The sequence below is a fragment of the Tigriopus californicus genome, chromosome 9 (assembly GCF_007210705.1).
Source record: "Tigriopus californicus strain San Diego chromosome 9, Tcal_SD_v2.1, whole genome shotgun sequence".
Classification (NCBI taxonomy): Eukaryota; Metazoa; Arthropoda; class Copepoda; order Harpacticoida; family Harpacticidae; genus Tigriopus; species Tigriopus californicus.
The window spans coordinates 15,715,700-15,729,135 of record NC_081448.1 but is presented as its reverse complement, the minus strand read 5'-3'; the positions used below and the strand labels follow the sequence as shown (position 1 = coordinate 15,729,135).

Here is a 13,436-nt window from a genome sequence, read left to right as displayed (position 1 = left end):
CGATGAAAGTTGTAAAAAAGATACAAAATGCAAATCATAGGGAATAGGCAAGCATTCGAATGAGTATTTTCATTCCAATTCATTAGCACTTGAGGAGGCGTGGTACCAAGACTGGAATTGTTTTACCGTACAGCATCAAACTTTGCCTCCGAAGATAGTAGTTCTCCTGCATGCGGCCAATGATCGAGCGTTGAGGTTAGGTTGGAGGGGCTTGAAACGTCCCCGGACAATCGAAGGCGTCAAATCCTTTCATCAGTTTGAACATTTGTATTGCGTCCCCACGCTTGTGTTTATCCTCGTACGAGCCTTCAAGTCCGTGATTTGTCCCTGCCATACGTTTTTGCACACCGTCTAGGCGCTTCATAGCCTTACTGAGCCAATGGTTCATAGTGGGAATGAGCCTTCGAGGTGAGGCCGCTTGCATGGTGGTTTCCCATCACTTACGATGACTATCCGAAATCTAAATTTAGCACAAAAATGAAATGTTCTCTCTTCAGCCTTTTCTCTGCGCTTGTTCTTTCTTATTACAGATTGATGCTCTGATAACATTAGAGAAATCCCTGAAAAGCGGCTCAATGTGAACCTAGATGAGAAGTTAAAATTCACGACTTATAACGGGACATGCTTTCCATCCTCTAAAGAATTGGTGGAGATATCCTTGATGCAGAAAAATCAGCAACCACGGTGTTTAAAAAAAGCCTTATCAAATTTCGAGAGAACAAATACCCAAACACATGTTTGCATTTTCTGGCTTCGACAATGATAAGGAACAGCTTCGATTTGTCGATTATGGTAATTGCAGTTCAAATTGAAACTGTTAAGCCTCATCATATTTAAATCTATGATTGTCGTTATCCTGTTCAATGGAAATTAAAAACATTATTGATTGGCGATCGTCAAAATACCCTCGTGATATCTGAACTCAAATGCTCAAACAATTAGTAGCGATTTTTCAAAATCGCAAACGCAATAAATCATTCCTCCCTTTGATGTATTATAACCTCAAAATAACTCAAAATGAAGTGTACCGTCCACTTTAAACCTTCCAGTTATGAAGGTTTTGAAAATTTGTTTTGGAACTGACAAAAGTGCACATAGTTGGGCAATCAATGAAGATTTGAGGAAATGAGTGATGTCTGAACCGCAGTTTTTATTCACATTCAACAACCCACAGGAAAAGCCCCAAACATATAAGATTAGTTATTGTATGTATTTCTTCAGAATTCAATAAGAGTCAAGTGTGCATTTGATATTTGCAAACCATGTTTTAACAAATGTACACTTTTAGAGTAGTTATATTGCTGTTTTTGCAACATTTTGAGCGAAGAACTCTAACGTCATGCAAAAAAGAATGTTTTACTGTTGAAATATTGAAAAAGGTATTATTTGTCTGGCGTTTGAGTTTAGAGAAAGTGTGGACATTTTCCTTCTGAAGGGAATGAAAACAGGACCATTAAATCCTAAAAACCTCAATAGTTATAAAACAGACCATATTCTAATTTGCATTCGTTTCTAACCAAGTGTGCACCTTAAATCCACCAAATAGGCTTTAAAAATGTTATTTTTAATATGCTTGAGCATAAAAGCGTCTAATCTAGGTTAAAATTACATGAAGCAATAAACTCGAAGTCATTATTTATGACTTAATAGGTTAGAAAAATGCCAGCATATGTTTAGGTATTTCCGTCACAACTTAATAAGGCAATTTAAACGCCTTGAAACCTTGCTGATAAAACACAAAAGGTCAAAATTTCAATAAACCGCCGCCATTCCTGATTAGAATCCTATCGAACTTTGCATTAATTTATTTTTTTTGATTGGATGCAAAGAAAGAAAATCAGAAACGCCAAGGCAAGTGTAATAAAGTAACCATGGAGACAGATATGTGGCGCCTACCAAGCTTGATTGGCCAGGCTACCACGAACCCATCAAGGTATCTCGAAACAATGTGGATTTACAGTAATTTACTTATGGAGAGCCTTAATCATCAACTCTTTGAGTCTCAAAGCCGGTTCTGAGGCCTTGTAAACGACCTGAGGAACCGAACCCATCCACCCTAAAATCTTGCTCTCGAATCCGCGATGACCATCCCTATTGGTCTCTGGATTTCTACCGCTAGAGGCAAACGATGAGCCCGACGAAGGGGATTGCCGGGCCAAATCCATGGACCCCGCCAAGCAGCCATAGGTATGGAGCTTCTTGAACTCCTTGAACAGGTCATCAAAGCTAAGCACGTTGGGATCGGCCCCTAACAGTTTCAAAGTTCCCGCCAAATTCTCATAATAAATAAAGCGCAAAAGAAATTCAGCTTGATCGTCAATCTTGGGACCCAAGGCAGTGTTCAAGAAGAGCTGAAGATCCAGGCCCACTTGGCCGTAGACGGCGTGTTCGAAGCCAACGAATTTGACATCCACTGGATTGTGTTGCTCGCTGTATCGGAAATACATGTTGCTTGCCACCGGGTTACCATGGCAAAGCACCGAAAACTGATTGCTCGAGAGATGAGCTCGTTGAAAGATGCTGTAGAGGTCATCTCCGAACCGTTGTTCGGCTTCCTTGGCCACTGCCTCGCCTTCTTCGTCGACAGTGCGCAAGAGCGATAGAACGCGTCGAAAGTCCATGTCGAGTTGGTCGCGCTTGATCTGCTTGTCCGTGGCATTGGCGGACTTTTGGTAAAAGCGGTCAATCATCATCTTCAAATCCTCGGAAAATTGGTGGACGTCTTCATTTCCCTGATTGAAGTAGACGTAGCTCAAGGCGTGGAACTTGGCCAGACCTCTGAGGGCACACTTGACGTGCTCCAAATCTAATCCGGTTTTATCCTCAAATTTGCGATAGTCTGTGAGGTTGTCCAATATGGCGTATTGGGAGTCAGCCATAATCACTGGCCGAAAGGGGATGCTCAACGACCTCTTCAGCTTCTTGGCCTTGACGAAGTCCGACATGCGACAGCCAAGCTTCGTTACCATGTAGGTGTCTTTGTCATAGCTATTAGGTAGGCTCGTTGTGTTGGGAGCCCTCTTGATGATCCAATGGTAATCCTTGGATTCTCCCTGAGCTCCAATGCGCGCCTTAACAAAGGCTTCATAGACTCCTTTTTGGCTTTTGGGCGACGACTCGAATTTCATCTCGACCAATTCGATCTCATTTTCGTGCTCGTACTGCTTAATGGCATTCTCAATCCAAGAGGAAGTCACGTTGGTCTCGGACTCGGGCTGAATAACACTTGTCTTTCGAACTTGGAATGCCGGTTGTGCGGGTGGAGACGATACATCAAAGCGGCTGGCCTTCTTCTCTTCAATCACAATGTTTCGGTCCCCAAAATCCACGGTTTGTCGCATCTTGTTCTTGACTCGGACAATCATGGTGTTGGTTGGGGCTTTCTTTTTCTTGGCCTTGCCACTCTTCGTCCAAGCCATCAAGGCGGCGGCTTGGGCCTGCTCTTCCGCATCTCCCAATTGGGAAAAGTCCCGCAAAACTTCCTCATTGGATTTGGATTTTTCGCGCTCTCGCCACAAGGAGATTGATTCCCGGACAGACTTGGAAGCCTCATCCACATCCTCCCCATTCTGAGATAGGGGAACGTCCTCGTTGTTAAATGATTGATGGGTGATCGTGATTCCATTGGTGACAATCTTTTGAAGTTTGCTTATAGAAGAGGTGGCCATCTCAGGTTGACGAGCACTGGCTGGAACGCGAATTTCCTCTACTATCTTTCCGATGGTCATGGCTGGCTCCTGTTGTAGGTCTTGGGGTTCCGTTTTCTCTGACACGAGGCTAGTGCTTTCCGGTTTATCTTTTGACTCTTTCTCCTCCTCCTCCTCCTCCTCGGACGATGAGTCACTCTGTCTCTGATCCTCCTTTTCGTTATCTCTTGCAGGAATTACATCATGTCGCTCATGTTGAACAGAGCGCGCCTCATTATCCTGATCCTTGGGTTGAGGTAACTCCACGGCCTCTTGTTTGGCATCTGCCTCACTTCTTTCCATGACCTTGAGTTTGTCATCTTGTGTATGGTCTTCTTTATCCGAATCATCTCCTTTTTGTGATACCCTTGCCTCGGATTCTTTCCGTTCAGCGTGCTCAACATCGGCGTCGCGTTCTTCTTTGGACTTTGTCTCCTCGGTGCTTTTCGTATCGTTCACATCAGAGATGTCGGTTTTAGAGCTCTTTCTTTCTTTCCCCTCCTCATTGGAATCCTCATCCGATTCTCTTGGACCACTGTGAACGCTAGTTGTGTCCTTGTTTTCGTCGTTATCCTTCCCCTCGGCCGGGTGTCCTTTCTCTTTCTCCTCACAAAGAACGGCTTGGTGCTCATCCTTCTCCACTGTGACCGTTGCGTCGTGGTAATCATTTTCGTCAACATGTTTTTGATCCATTTTTTCTTCCAAGTTTGTGACCTTTGGTCCAGCTTCTGAGGACTCGGAATGTTCCGTGGATTTTGCAGAGCTCTCCTCGACATTGGTTGCTTCGGATTTGGAGTCCTCTGGCTCATCGTAGATAACGATGGGCCTACCCACGGGCTCTTTGTCTGCAGTTTGGTCTTCTGTTACCAAGATTTCTGGCACCCCAGACTCTTTTTCTGTCGCCATGTTTTGTGTTTTCACCAGAGGAAGCTCTATATGTAGACGTAAGATCCCAGTGAAAGCACGAAACCCTCAAAGCCTTCTGAAAGAGACTACATTTGGGTAGGAGCGATAAATGCGGTAATCTCTAATTATTGGATGATGATCAAGCCGTCTGGGCCCCCCACTAAGCGAGCCTTACGTCCGTATCGTGCTTGAAGAATGTACAAGGTCTCACAGTTCAAGGAGCATTCTGGCCAAGATGTCAGCCTTTTGTAGAATCTAAGCATACACAGTCACACACACACACACACACGTGTTGGGCACTCACGCATAACAAGGACTATGGTGAAAATCTTATCAGTTATCACAGGCTTCATAAAATAGCTAGCTAGTTTGCACTATGATTTATTTCCAAAGATTGCCAAATGAACATCTAATGCTTGAAACTATTTGTGTACCCTATTTCAAAATGAGGAATTTTAGATGACCTTTAGGGTTGCAGTGTGAAAGGAGGATTTGTGCTCATGGAAATGACACTCGCATTCTAAATTCATGTAATCAATATACTTCATTTCATAACCATTTTGGCCTTTATTCAGCTCAATAAGATTTCTGACACCCTTTTCGAGATCTTTGATCATCTGATCACCTTAATTTAGACATGCTAGACTTTTGTTTCTTGAACGGTAAAATTTCAGGAAATGCCTTTGAGCTCAAAACTCTCCTGTCATAATGCACGTTTGCTCATTTGCTCTTAGACTCGTTACTCTCTTTGTTCCTTGAATCACCCACACTGATGTCATCACAAATGTCTTAGCCCCTCAACTTTCTCCGTTTGCTTTTTAGAACCATCTTTATGTAGCTCGATCTATCACTAGGTTTTGCGGCAAGGTTAACCTATTCGAGCGAGGCCTTGTGTTTGTCTCGAAATTGCGAGATCAAATAATGTGGCATAACTCTTGGTGCAATTAGTCCGTGGAAACTAGACAAATATTATCCAATTGATCCCTTTTATCTTGATTCATCCATCGATAAACCTTGTCTCCTGCACACAACTAGAGATACGTGCTTGTATTGAACATGTAAAGTAGGTGCGAACAATTTGGGATACTTATACTTTTCTAGCCCAACCATCTCGTGCAGCCCTCGAAATTACTTTGACAGACATATTGTAAAGTGTTGGTTTTATGGAGCATTTGTCATTCTTTCCCATTCCGTTATTTTCTTCGACCTTCCAACATCCCATGTTTTGTGTGCCGTTGACTGCAAAAATTAGGTGTCAATGTATATCATAGCTCTCTAGAATCTAAGTCAATTAGAACAATGGATTCCTCTCTTCATTTTTGGGTTCCTTCGTTTTTCAATTTACTTCTCTTTCATATTTTTGGTTTGGGTTGCGAGGGTCGAATGGTGCGAGGTAATCAGGTTTGAACAATTTTCTGAACAAGATTTCATTGCAACCCTATATTCAAGGGCAAACCAGATCTGCAAACTCTGATTCGTTGGAAGTTCAAGTATTATGCACAGATATATGTGTAATGTGTAATGTAAGTATAATCTCCAGGAACCATGAAGGCAATAAGAGAGATATAAAATTCAAATCATAGGGAATAAGTAGGGCATTCCAATGAGTGATTTCATAGTAATTATATATCACTTGAGGAGGTGTCGAACCAACTTTTGAATTGGTTTACCGTAGAGCAGTTACGTCCTTCCTGAAGCATCTTGTTCCAAATTCTTAAAGCCCTTGGAACAAATGATACTTTCCTGATATCGAGTTTTGCCTCCGGAGAGACAAGATTTCCTGCAGCCAGCGCTCGAGTTTTGAGGTCATGTTTGAGGGGCTTGAAAAATCCGTGACAATCATATGAGCCTTCACGCCCGTGGATCATTTGAACCATACGTTTTTGCACTCCTTCTAGGAGCTTCACATCCTTTGCAAGTCAAGTCTTCCATACCGGTCGTGAGCCTTCAAGGTGAGGTCGCACAAAAGTTTTGTAAACATCGAGCAACGTTCGCCTTGTTTGCAACGAAATGTCCTTCTCACCTGACTCAGTATTGCGTTGACTTTTTTGGCTACGGATGTCACATGGAGTGAAGGCTTCAGGTTGGCCTGAATCGTAATACCAAAATCTCTATGGCTCTTGACAGCCTCAACGGGGACTCCATCGACCTCATACCCGTATCTCTCGTTTTTCTGACCAAAGTGTACAACTTTGCATTTTGATATATTGAGGCTCATCCCATTCCTTTTCGCACACTTGGTCATTGAAAGAATGTCCTCTTGTGATTGCCAATGATTCTTTCACGGGAACGGATGACTCGTCCTAACTTTGTGTCATCTGCATAGGTTCCAAGGAACGAGGATTGACTGATGACGGAGGGCATGTCTGAGATGTAGATCAGAAATAGAATAGGGCCCAATACACTCCCTTGCACGACACCACTTTCCACTGTAGCCCAATACGACGATTCCCCGCCAATGACTACGCGTTGACTTCGTTGTGAAAGCCAATCTGAAATCCATACCAGGAGCTTGCCTTGGATACCCGCCTTATAAAGTTTGGAAATTAACATTTCATGTGGCACCACGTCAAACGCCTTTGCCAGATCAAAATAAATAACATCGACCGCTGATCCTTGGTCCACATATTTGGGGACTTCGTCAAGGAATTGAACCAGATTCGTCGTGCAACTTCTGTTGGGGAAGAGACCATGTTGGGAGCAAGGGATGCTGTTTGCAACATGCAGGTAATCACAGAGATGACGTTTGACAACTGCCTCTAGTACTTTGCACACGGTAGCTATTAAAGAAATTGGCCTGTGATTCTTTGCATAAGTTTTTGGTCACTGCACTGGCGTCACATTTGTCATCTTCCACTCTAGGGGAAAATTCTCCCGATTCCAAGCTCTTCCGGAATAGGTATTCCAAAGGTTCGCCGAGAGCTGAGACCGTATTTTTTAAAAAGTTCGAGGTAATCTCGTCAGGTCCCGGAGCCGACTCCCAATCTAAATTTTGTATTGTGTTAAAGATTTCTTGGGATGCAATTGCTACTTCACTCAGAGGCCTGTCTTCAACTAACCACGGTTGCGTTGAGGGAGGGGGGTTGTCTCTTTCACCACAAACATTGAGGAGAAATAACAATTGAGAGCTCCCGCCACATTTTTGTTTTCTTTGATGTAGTCTTCCCCCCCTCCCCTTTGAGCAATAGACCAACCGATGTTTACATAGTTTTTGAGCTAATGTATTGGTAAAACTTTTCCTCGTTAGATTTTGCATTTTGGGCGAGGCATGCTTCATAATGAGCCTTTTTTCACAATTGTGACTCGAATGTTTTTTTTGCAGGAGTTTGAAATCAGTAGTTATTTGCTTGGATGGACTCCAGTTCACTTTTTTTTTTTGGTTTGGTTTTTCACGGGCTTTTCTAACCGCTACAGGGAATGTAATCCCCAGTACTATTAAAATGAAAGGTTATAATTCGTCTTTTTACTACCTTTCAATCTTTATATGATATTTGGTCTACTAACGAATTTGAGTTGGCAGACCGAGCTTGAAAGCTACAACCGGATCAACAAGGCCTACGTATTCCCTAAGAATATTAGAGGGAAGCAAATTAAACAATAAAAGAGCCCGAGAAAGAAGAGAAGTGGACTTCATTGTTTGAACTAGCCTGGATTCTCGAGGACTTGAAGGTGCTCTCAATACTCACCTTAAGCCTCTGCGGTCACAAGAATTGACCCTAAATCCTGGGTTGGTACAAAGCTCATGGATGCTTTTGAAGACGTACAGTATCAGATACCTTTCGTACCTTCTCTGAACACTGTACAGTCCCAACTTTTTAGTCTCTCCCAATACGAGACCTTTCTCATTCCCGTGATGTTCCTAGTGAAACATCTTTGGACTTGTTCGACCTTTTGCAAACCTGCTGAACTCATTGGAGCCTAAATGGGTGAAGCATATTCAAGATGTGGTTGAGCAACAAACGTGCGATATATCCAAACACACATTTGAAAAGCTTTACCAACTGTCAACTGGATATGTTCATCAAACTTTCCATTATCTTGGAGGACTACACCTCAATCCTTCATGAATGAGACTTCCTGAATACCGTTGCCTTCATCATCTAATAGTGGAGTGTCTAATGATGTCGACCCAGAGGTCATTGAGCGGAATTTCATTCCATTCAGGGCCATATTACTCTTAGTAACCCAAGAGCAGATTCTATCTAGGTCCTTTGCAAGGCTAGTGGAAACTTTTTTTGGCCATTTCTACCAGAAACTAGCTTTGTATCGTCAGCATAAGAAGAGAGACTGGCAGTGATAGTCCTTTTCAGCCTTCTCTCTCTCCCCTTGTTGCGGACAAACAAACGGAGAATTCATACACAAAAATGTGCTTTTTGCAAAACCTTGCAATTCTGAAAGATTTGTGTCTGAAATTTATTGGCAAATGAGTTACTACGCTGCATTTTGTGCCATAATCAAAAGACGCAACTGATGTATTTTTTTTATTCTTCAAGTTTTTAGGAGAAATATGAAAATACACACAAGTGGCTCAAATAGCCTGCTCAGTTCAATCCGGATCCAGACGCGTGTCAAAATATCCCGAAAAAAGGTTCTTACATCCAAATTGTTTGCAAAACAGAACTCTACTTTTCTGGCGGATTATGATATCATCGTAACGATTGAGAACTCTTTCGAGTGCAATAAGCAATATCAAGTCTCAAACATACTATATCTTATTGTTAATTGAAAAGATGCATATTTTGTTTCTGCTCTTTGGTCTGATTGGCTTAAAAAGAAAATATTTGTAGAAAATATCAAGAAACAGGGTTATCTCATACAAAGGGTTAACTTGGTAGGTGAACGAGGCGTAAAAAGTGTGCAGGTATTTGCCACTCCTACGTAGGCTTGCACACAGTCAAACATCATAGAACCAGAATCAGCGTTTGTATTCGAATTTTAATTTCTGCTGGCAAATGTATCAAGCTATCGTAAAGATAGCAGAGTTCACTTTCCATATGCATAGTGTATGTACGTATGATTTCTGAAGTTGTCGATTAAGCAAAGATTTTAGATATTCGGCATTCTATGAACACAGCAACGGCTCTAATCTCGCAGCTGTTTTTTAATTGAAAATGAGTGCATCTATGAAACGCAGAAGGTCAATAAATCGTTAGTGCCTTACTCAGAAGGCCAAACTTTGTTTAATAAATGTCATCAGATTATGCCTTTCATTCTTCATCCATTTTATTGGGCTTTTAAGGTGTTCTTTTCGCCAGTGTGTGTGTACTGTCTGTCTTGAATGTCTTCAGAGGCCTCCGTCTTGGCGAAATTGACAATCGAAGTGATATGTAAGGTTGTCATTTTATGGAATTCATGCACTTTTAGAAGATGGATTTTAGTCGAGCAGAGGCAAGAAAGACAGGCGCAAAAAGGCAAACTTTGAAAAGCTACTGCCATACGTCCCTTAGGGGTTTCTGATTGCTGTTTATTAGTGGAATAATTGCCAATTGAACAATGTTATATCCCGAGAAAGTAGAGAGAGAGGTGGACTTCATTGTTGTAACTAGTCTGAATTCACGAGGGCTTGAAAGTTCGCTCAAAACGCACGTTATGCCTGTGCGGTCGCTAGAAGTGATCCACTGTGTAAAGAAGGTACGAACTGTATCCCATTATTGTACGCTTTCAAAGCATGCATGAGCTTGATCCCCACCCATGTTTCAGGGTTAATATATCATTAAGACATTGATCAGGAGTAGACCAAGTAACTGTTGGTGTGAAAAGACATAACTCAACTACGCTCTATCATCAAGGTGTAATGATCATGTTCACATCTAAAGTTTCAACAGATATTCAAGCCTGTTAGCTTTACAATTCTTCACCAACTTTATAAGTATTCTAATACTTTTTGAAAATGAGCCGTATCGGCACTCTCGCAACTTTTATAAGGAAAAAATAAATCGATAAGAATCTTCGCGAGCGAAGCGAGTATTTTACTTTAACACAAGCCCTCATTCATTAAAAAAGTTGAGGTGCTCCTACACTATATGATTTTCAAATAATGTAGTCTTAATCAAGTATGCGTTACAAGTGAAGAGTCTCATTGACCATAGACTGTGAGTCTCGAAGTTTGTAGTCTCGTCCAACGAGAGACGACTTCTTCCACTTGGAAATGCCCCACAATTCTCCCTTTTCATACTACTGGCTTGTTCTCCGTCTACGGCTACGGCTTCGGCTCCGACCGCGGCTGCGACTTCGACTTCGACTGTGGTTACGGTTACGGCTTCGGCTCTGACCGCGGCTTCGACTACGACTTCGACTGCGGCTGCGGCTGCCCTTGGATTTTCGAGGGGGCGACGGTGAAGAGGTGGAAGCGGGAGAGGCTTTTTCAGCCCGGAGAGCAGCCGGAACTTCCTCAGGACGAACCTGCTTTGTGATGGTGGTCTCGCGGGGGCGGCGTCGTTTTTCTTCTGGATCACTCTCGTTGGCCTCGTAGTCAAGTTTGTCAAAATCTCGTACGTCCACTAAACTCGCATTGACCTTCACATCCGTCGACTTGACCGCTTCTTTCGGTGAGCTCGAGCTCTCGGCCGATGTGTTGCGCTTCATTTTCTCGGACTCTTTGCGTCGGGTCAGCTCTCTTTCTAAAATGCGTTTTTGGATGGCTTTTTCGCGTTCTTCATGCCGCTTTTGCCGCTCCTCCGCCCTTCGATCCATTTCTTCTTTGCGCTTTTTTTCCTCCCGTTTCTTCTTCTCGAATTCTGCCAAGCTGATGGTCTTTTGGGTCTCGTTCCGCCAATGCGGCGGCGTACGGCTCCGGGATCGAGACCAATCTCGGGGTCTGAAATGCATTCGCCCCCGGCCTTTAATTTTCTTGGCGGAATTGGACTGGGGTCGGGTGGGTCGAAATCGACCGCGGGAACGATCTCGAGAATTTGATCTGGATCGGGAGCGTCGATCCCGCTTGTCCGTTCTTCTCTGGCGGGGTTTGTCGCTGGATTCGGCTAACTCGTCTCGTTTCTTTTCGCCCCGGAAAAGAAATCGGTTCTCCGGCACTACGGGAATCTCATCCGGATCGATATCTGTAATCTGAGCCAAAGGATGAGCTTCACCCGTGGCCTCATTTTCCGAGGATACTTCTTCACCTTCTTCCTCTTGCCCTTTGGTACGCTTCTTTTTCTTCTTTTTTGATTTCTTCTTCCTTTTCTGGCGTTTTTCATGGACCGTCGAGTCTTCGGAGGAGGAACTGGATGATGGAGAGGAGGGGGAGGAGGACGACGACGAGGACGACGAGCCAGTGGACGCGGATCTCATCTTCTTGTTCTTCTTCTTGTTCTTCTTCCGCTCGGCTTTATGGCTCGGAGGCCGGGATTGACTCTTCTTTCTCCTCTTCTGGTTCTTGAGCACCAAGATCCCACAATTGGCGATCTTGACGTCTTGGAGCGGTCGGTCCAGCTTGTCGGTCTGCAGATCCTCGATCTCTCGCACGACCTCCTGGCCCGACACCACGTGACCAAAGACCACGTGGAGCCCGTCCAAATGCGGCGCCGGCTCCGTGGTAATGAAGAATTGTGATCCATTGGTGTTGGGCCCGCGATTGGCCATGGACAACAGAAACGGACGATCATGCTTGATGTCCAGATTCTCATCGGGAAACGGCTTCCCATAGATGGATTCACCCCCCGAGCCATTGTGACTCACGAAATCCCCGCCCTGCAACATGAAGCCTTTGATGACGCGGTGAAAGATGGAACCGCGATAATGGAGCGGGCGACCGGATTTGCCGGACAAGCCCGCCTCGCCGGAACACAGACTCTGGAAATTGCGAGTCGTCTGCGGCACGATGTCGTGGAATAATTGGCACACGATCCGACCCGTTCTAACCGGCCCGATCGTGATATCCAAGAAGCATCGGGTCGCATCGGGGTCAGGCTCAGTCGGGCTGGAAGCGGCGGGCTCGTCCCGGCCCGGGTCGGGGTGGGGGGGCGGGGCGGCCGTTGTCACTTGAGCCTGGTCCGGGCCGGACACCTGATCCGTGGGGACTTTAGGGGTGGGCTCCTCCGTTTGGGGCGACATGAGGATTGATGGCCCGCTCGATCAACTCCCTGGATGGATGGCTGAAAAATCACGCTTCTCGCTCCTCTTGTGGATGATTGATAGTACTAGTATGTGTGCAGTCTATGATGATCTATGGACTAGTTATTTCCCCACCAACGATAGATAGCACGTTGGGAACCCTCAACCTCCAGAGATTGGGACTGGCTTGCTTCACTTGAGAAGCTCGATAAGTTTGAAAAGCTTGCTTGAGTACACTAGACCAGCGTGGCTAGGAAACCTACGTCAGTATCTGAAACTCAATGGCCACGAGAAAAAGGTGGTCTTCCATAAGTTCAATTCTGAACCTCTTTAATCAGCCTTGTCGTCAATTCCAAATGGGCCTGGAGTGAATATCAATCAGGAAATGCTATTTTTTATTTAGGATGCATGTTATGTTAGGTCAGAGTGAATACTTTTATGTGATATTGAAGCACTTTATTTTGCAATATATGGCATGAATCTATCTTCAAAAAAATAAGAAAAAAAAGTCTTTGTCTCAAATGACGTTTGAATATCAATCTGACCTGAAACCTGGACTATTCAAGCCTGAAATGATGCGTGAACGAATAAAGCTGAAAGCCATACCCAAGAAAGTAGTTACAATTTTGTGTTACAAACTCCATTTGACAGAGAAAACATCAGAAAGAAAATTAAAACTGACCCTGATCCTTATGTAGATGTTGTAAGAAAGAATTCTGCTTATCCTCAACTTGGTTTCCAAGGGGCTACTTTTCAATGGTCATTTAGAAGAAAAGTCAATCACAATTGATC

At 43.9% G+C, this 13,436-nt stretch overlaps 1 protein-coding gene across 1 annotated transcript; it reads right to left on the bottom strand.

Moving 5' to 3' along the window:
* Positions 1–1,787: 1,787 nt before the first annotated feature.
* Positions 1,788–12,860, bottom strand: LOC131886804 (peptidyl-prolyl cis-trans isomerase 1-like). Its single transcript, XM_059235208.1, has 2 exons — positions 10,775–12,860; positions 1,788–4,657 (listed from the first exon to the last, which is right to left on the bottom strand). Exons 1-2 carry the CDS (start codon positions 12,642–12,644, stop codon positions 1,965–1,967), a joined length of 4,563 nt encoding a protein of 1,520 aa, XP_059091191.1. The 5' UTR covers positions 12,645–12,860; the 3' UTR covers positions 1,788–1,964.
* Between the last annotated feature and the right edge of the window lie 576 nt (positions 12,861–13,436).

Excerpts from the sequence above, each read along its gene's own strand:
- LOC131886804 (XM_059235208.1), bottom strand. The coding sequence starts at position 12,644 with ATGTCGCCCCAAACGGAGGAGCCCACCCCTAAAGTCCCCACGGATCAG. Across the intron at positions 4,658-10,774 it reads TAGCCGTAGACGGAGAACAA|GGTTTCGTGCTTTCACTGGG; the intron begins GCCAGTAGTATG and ends GAAGGCTTTGAG.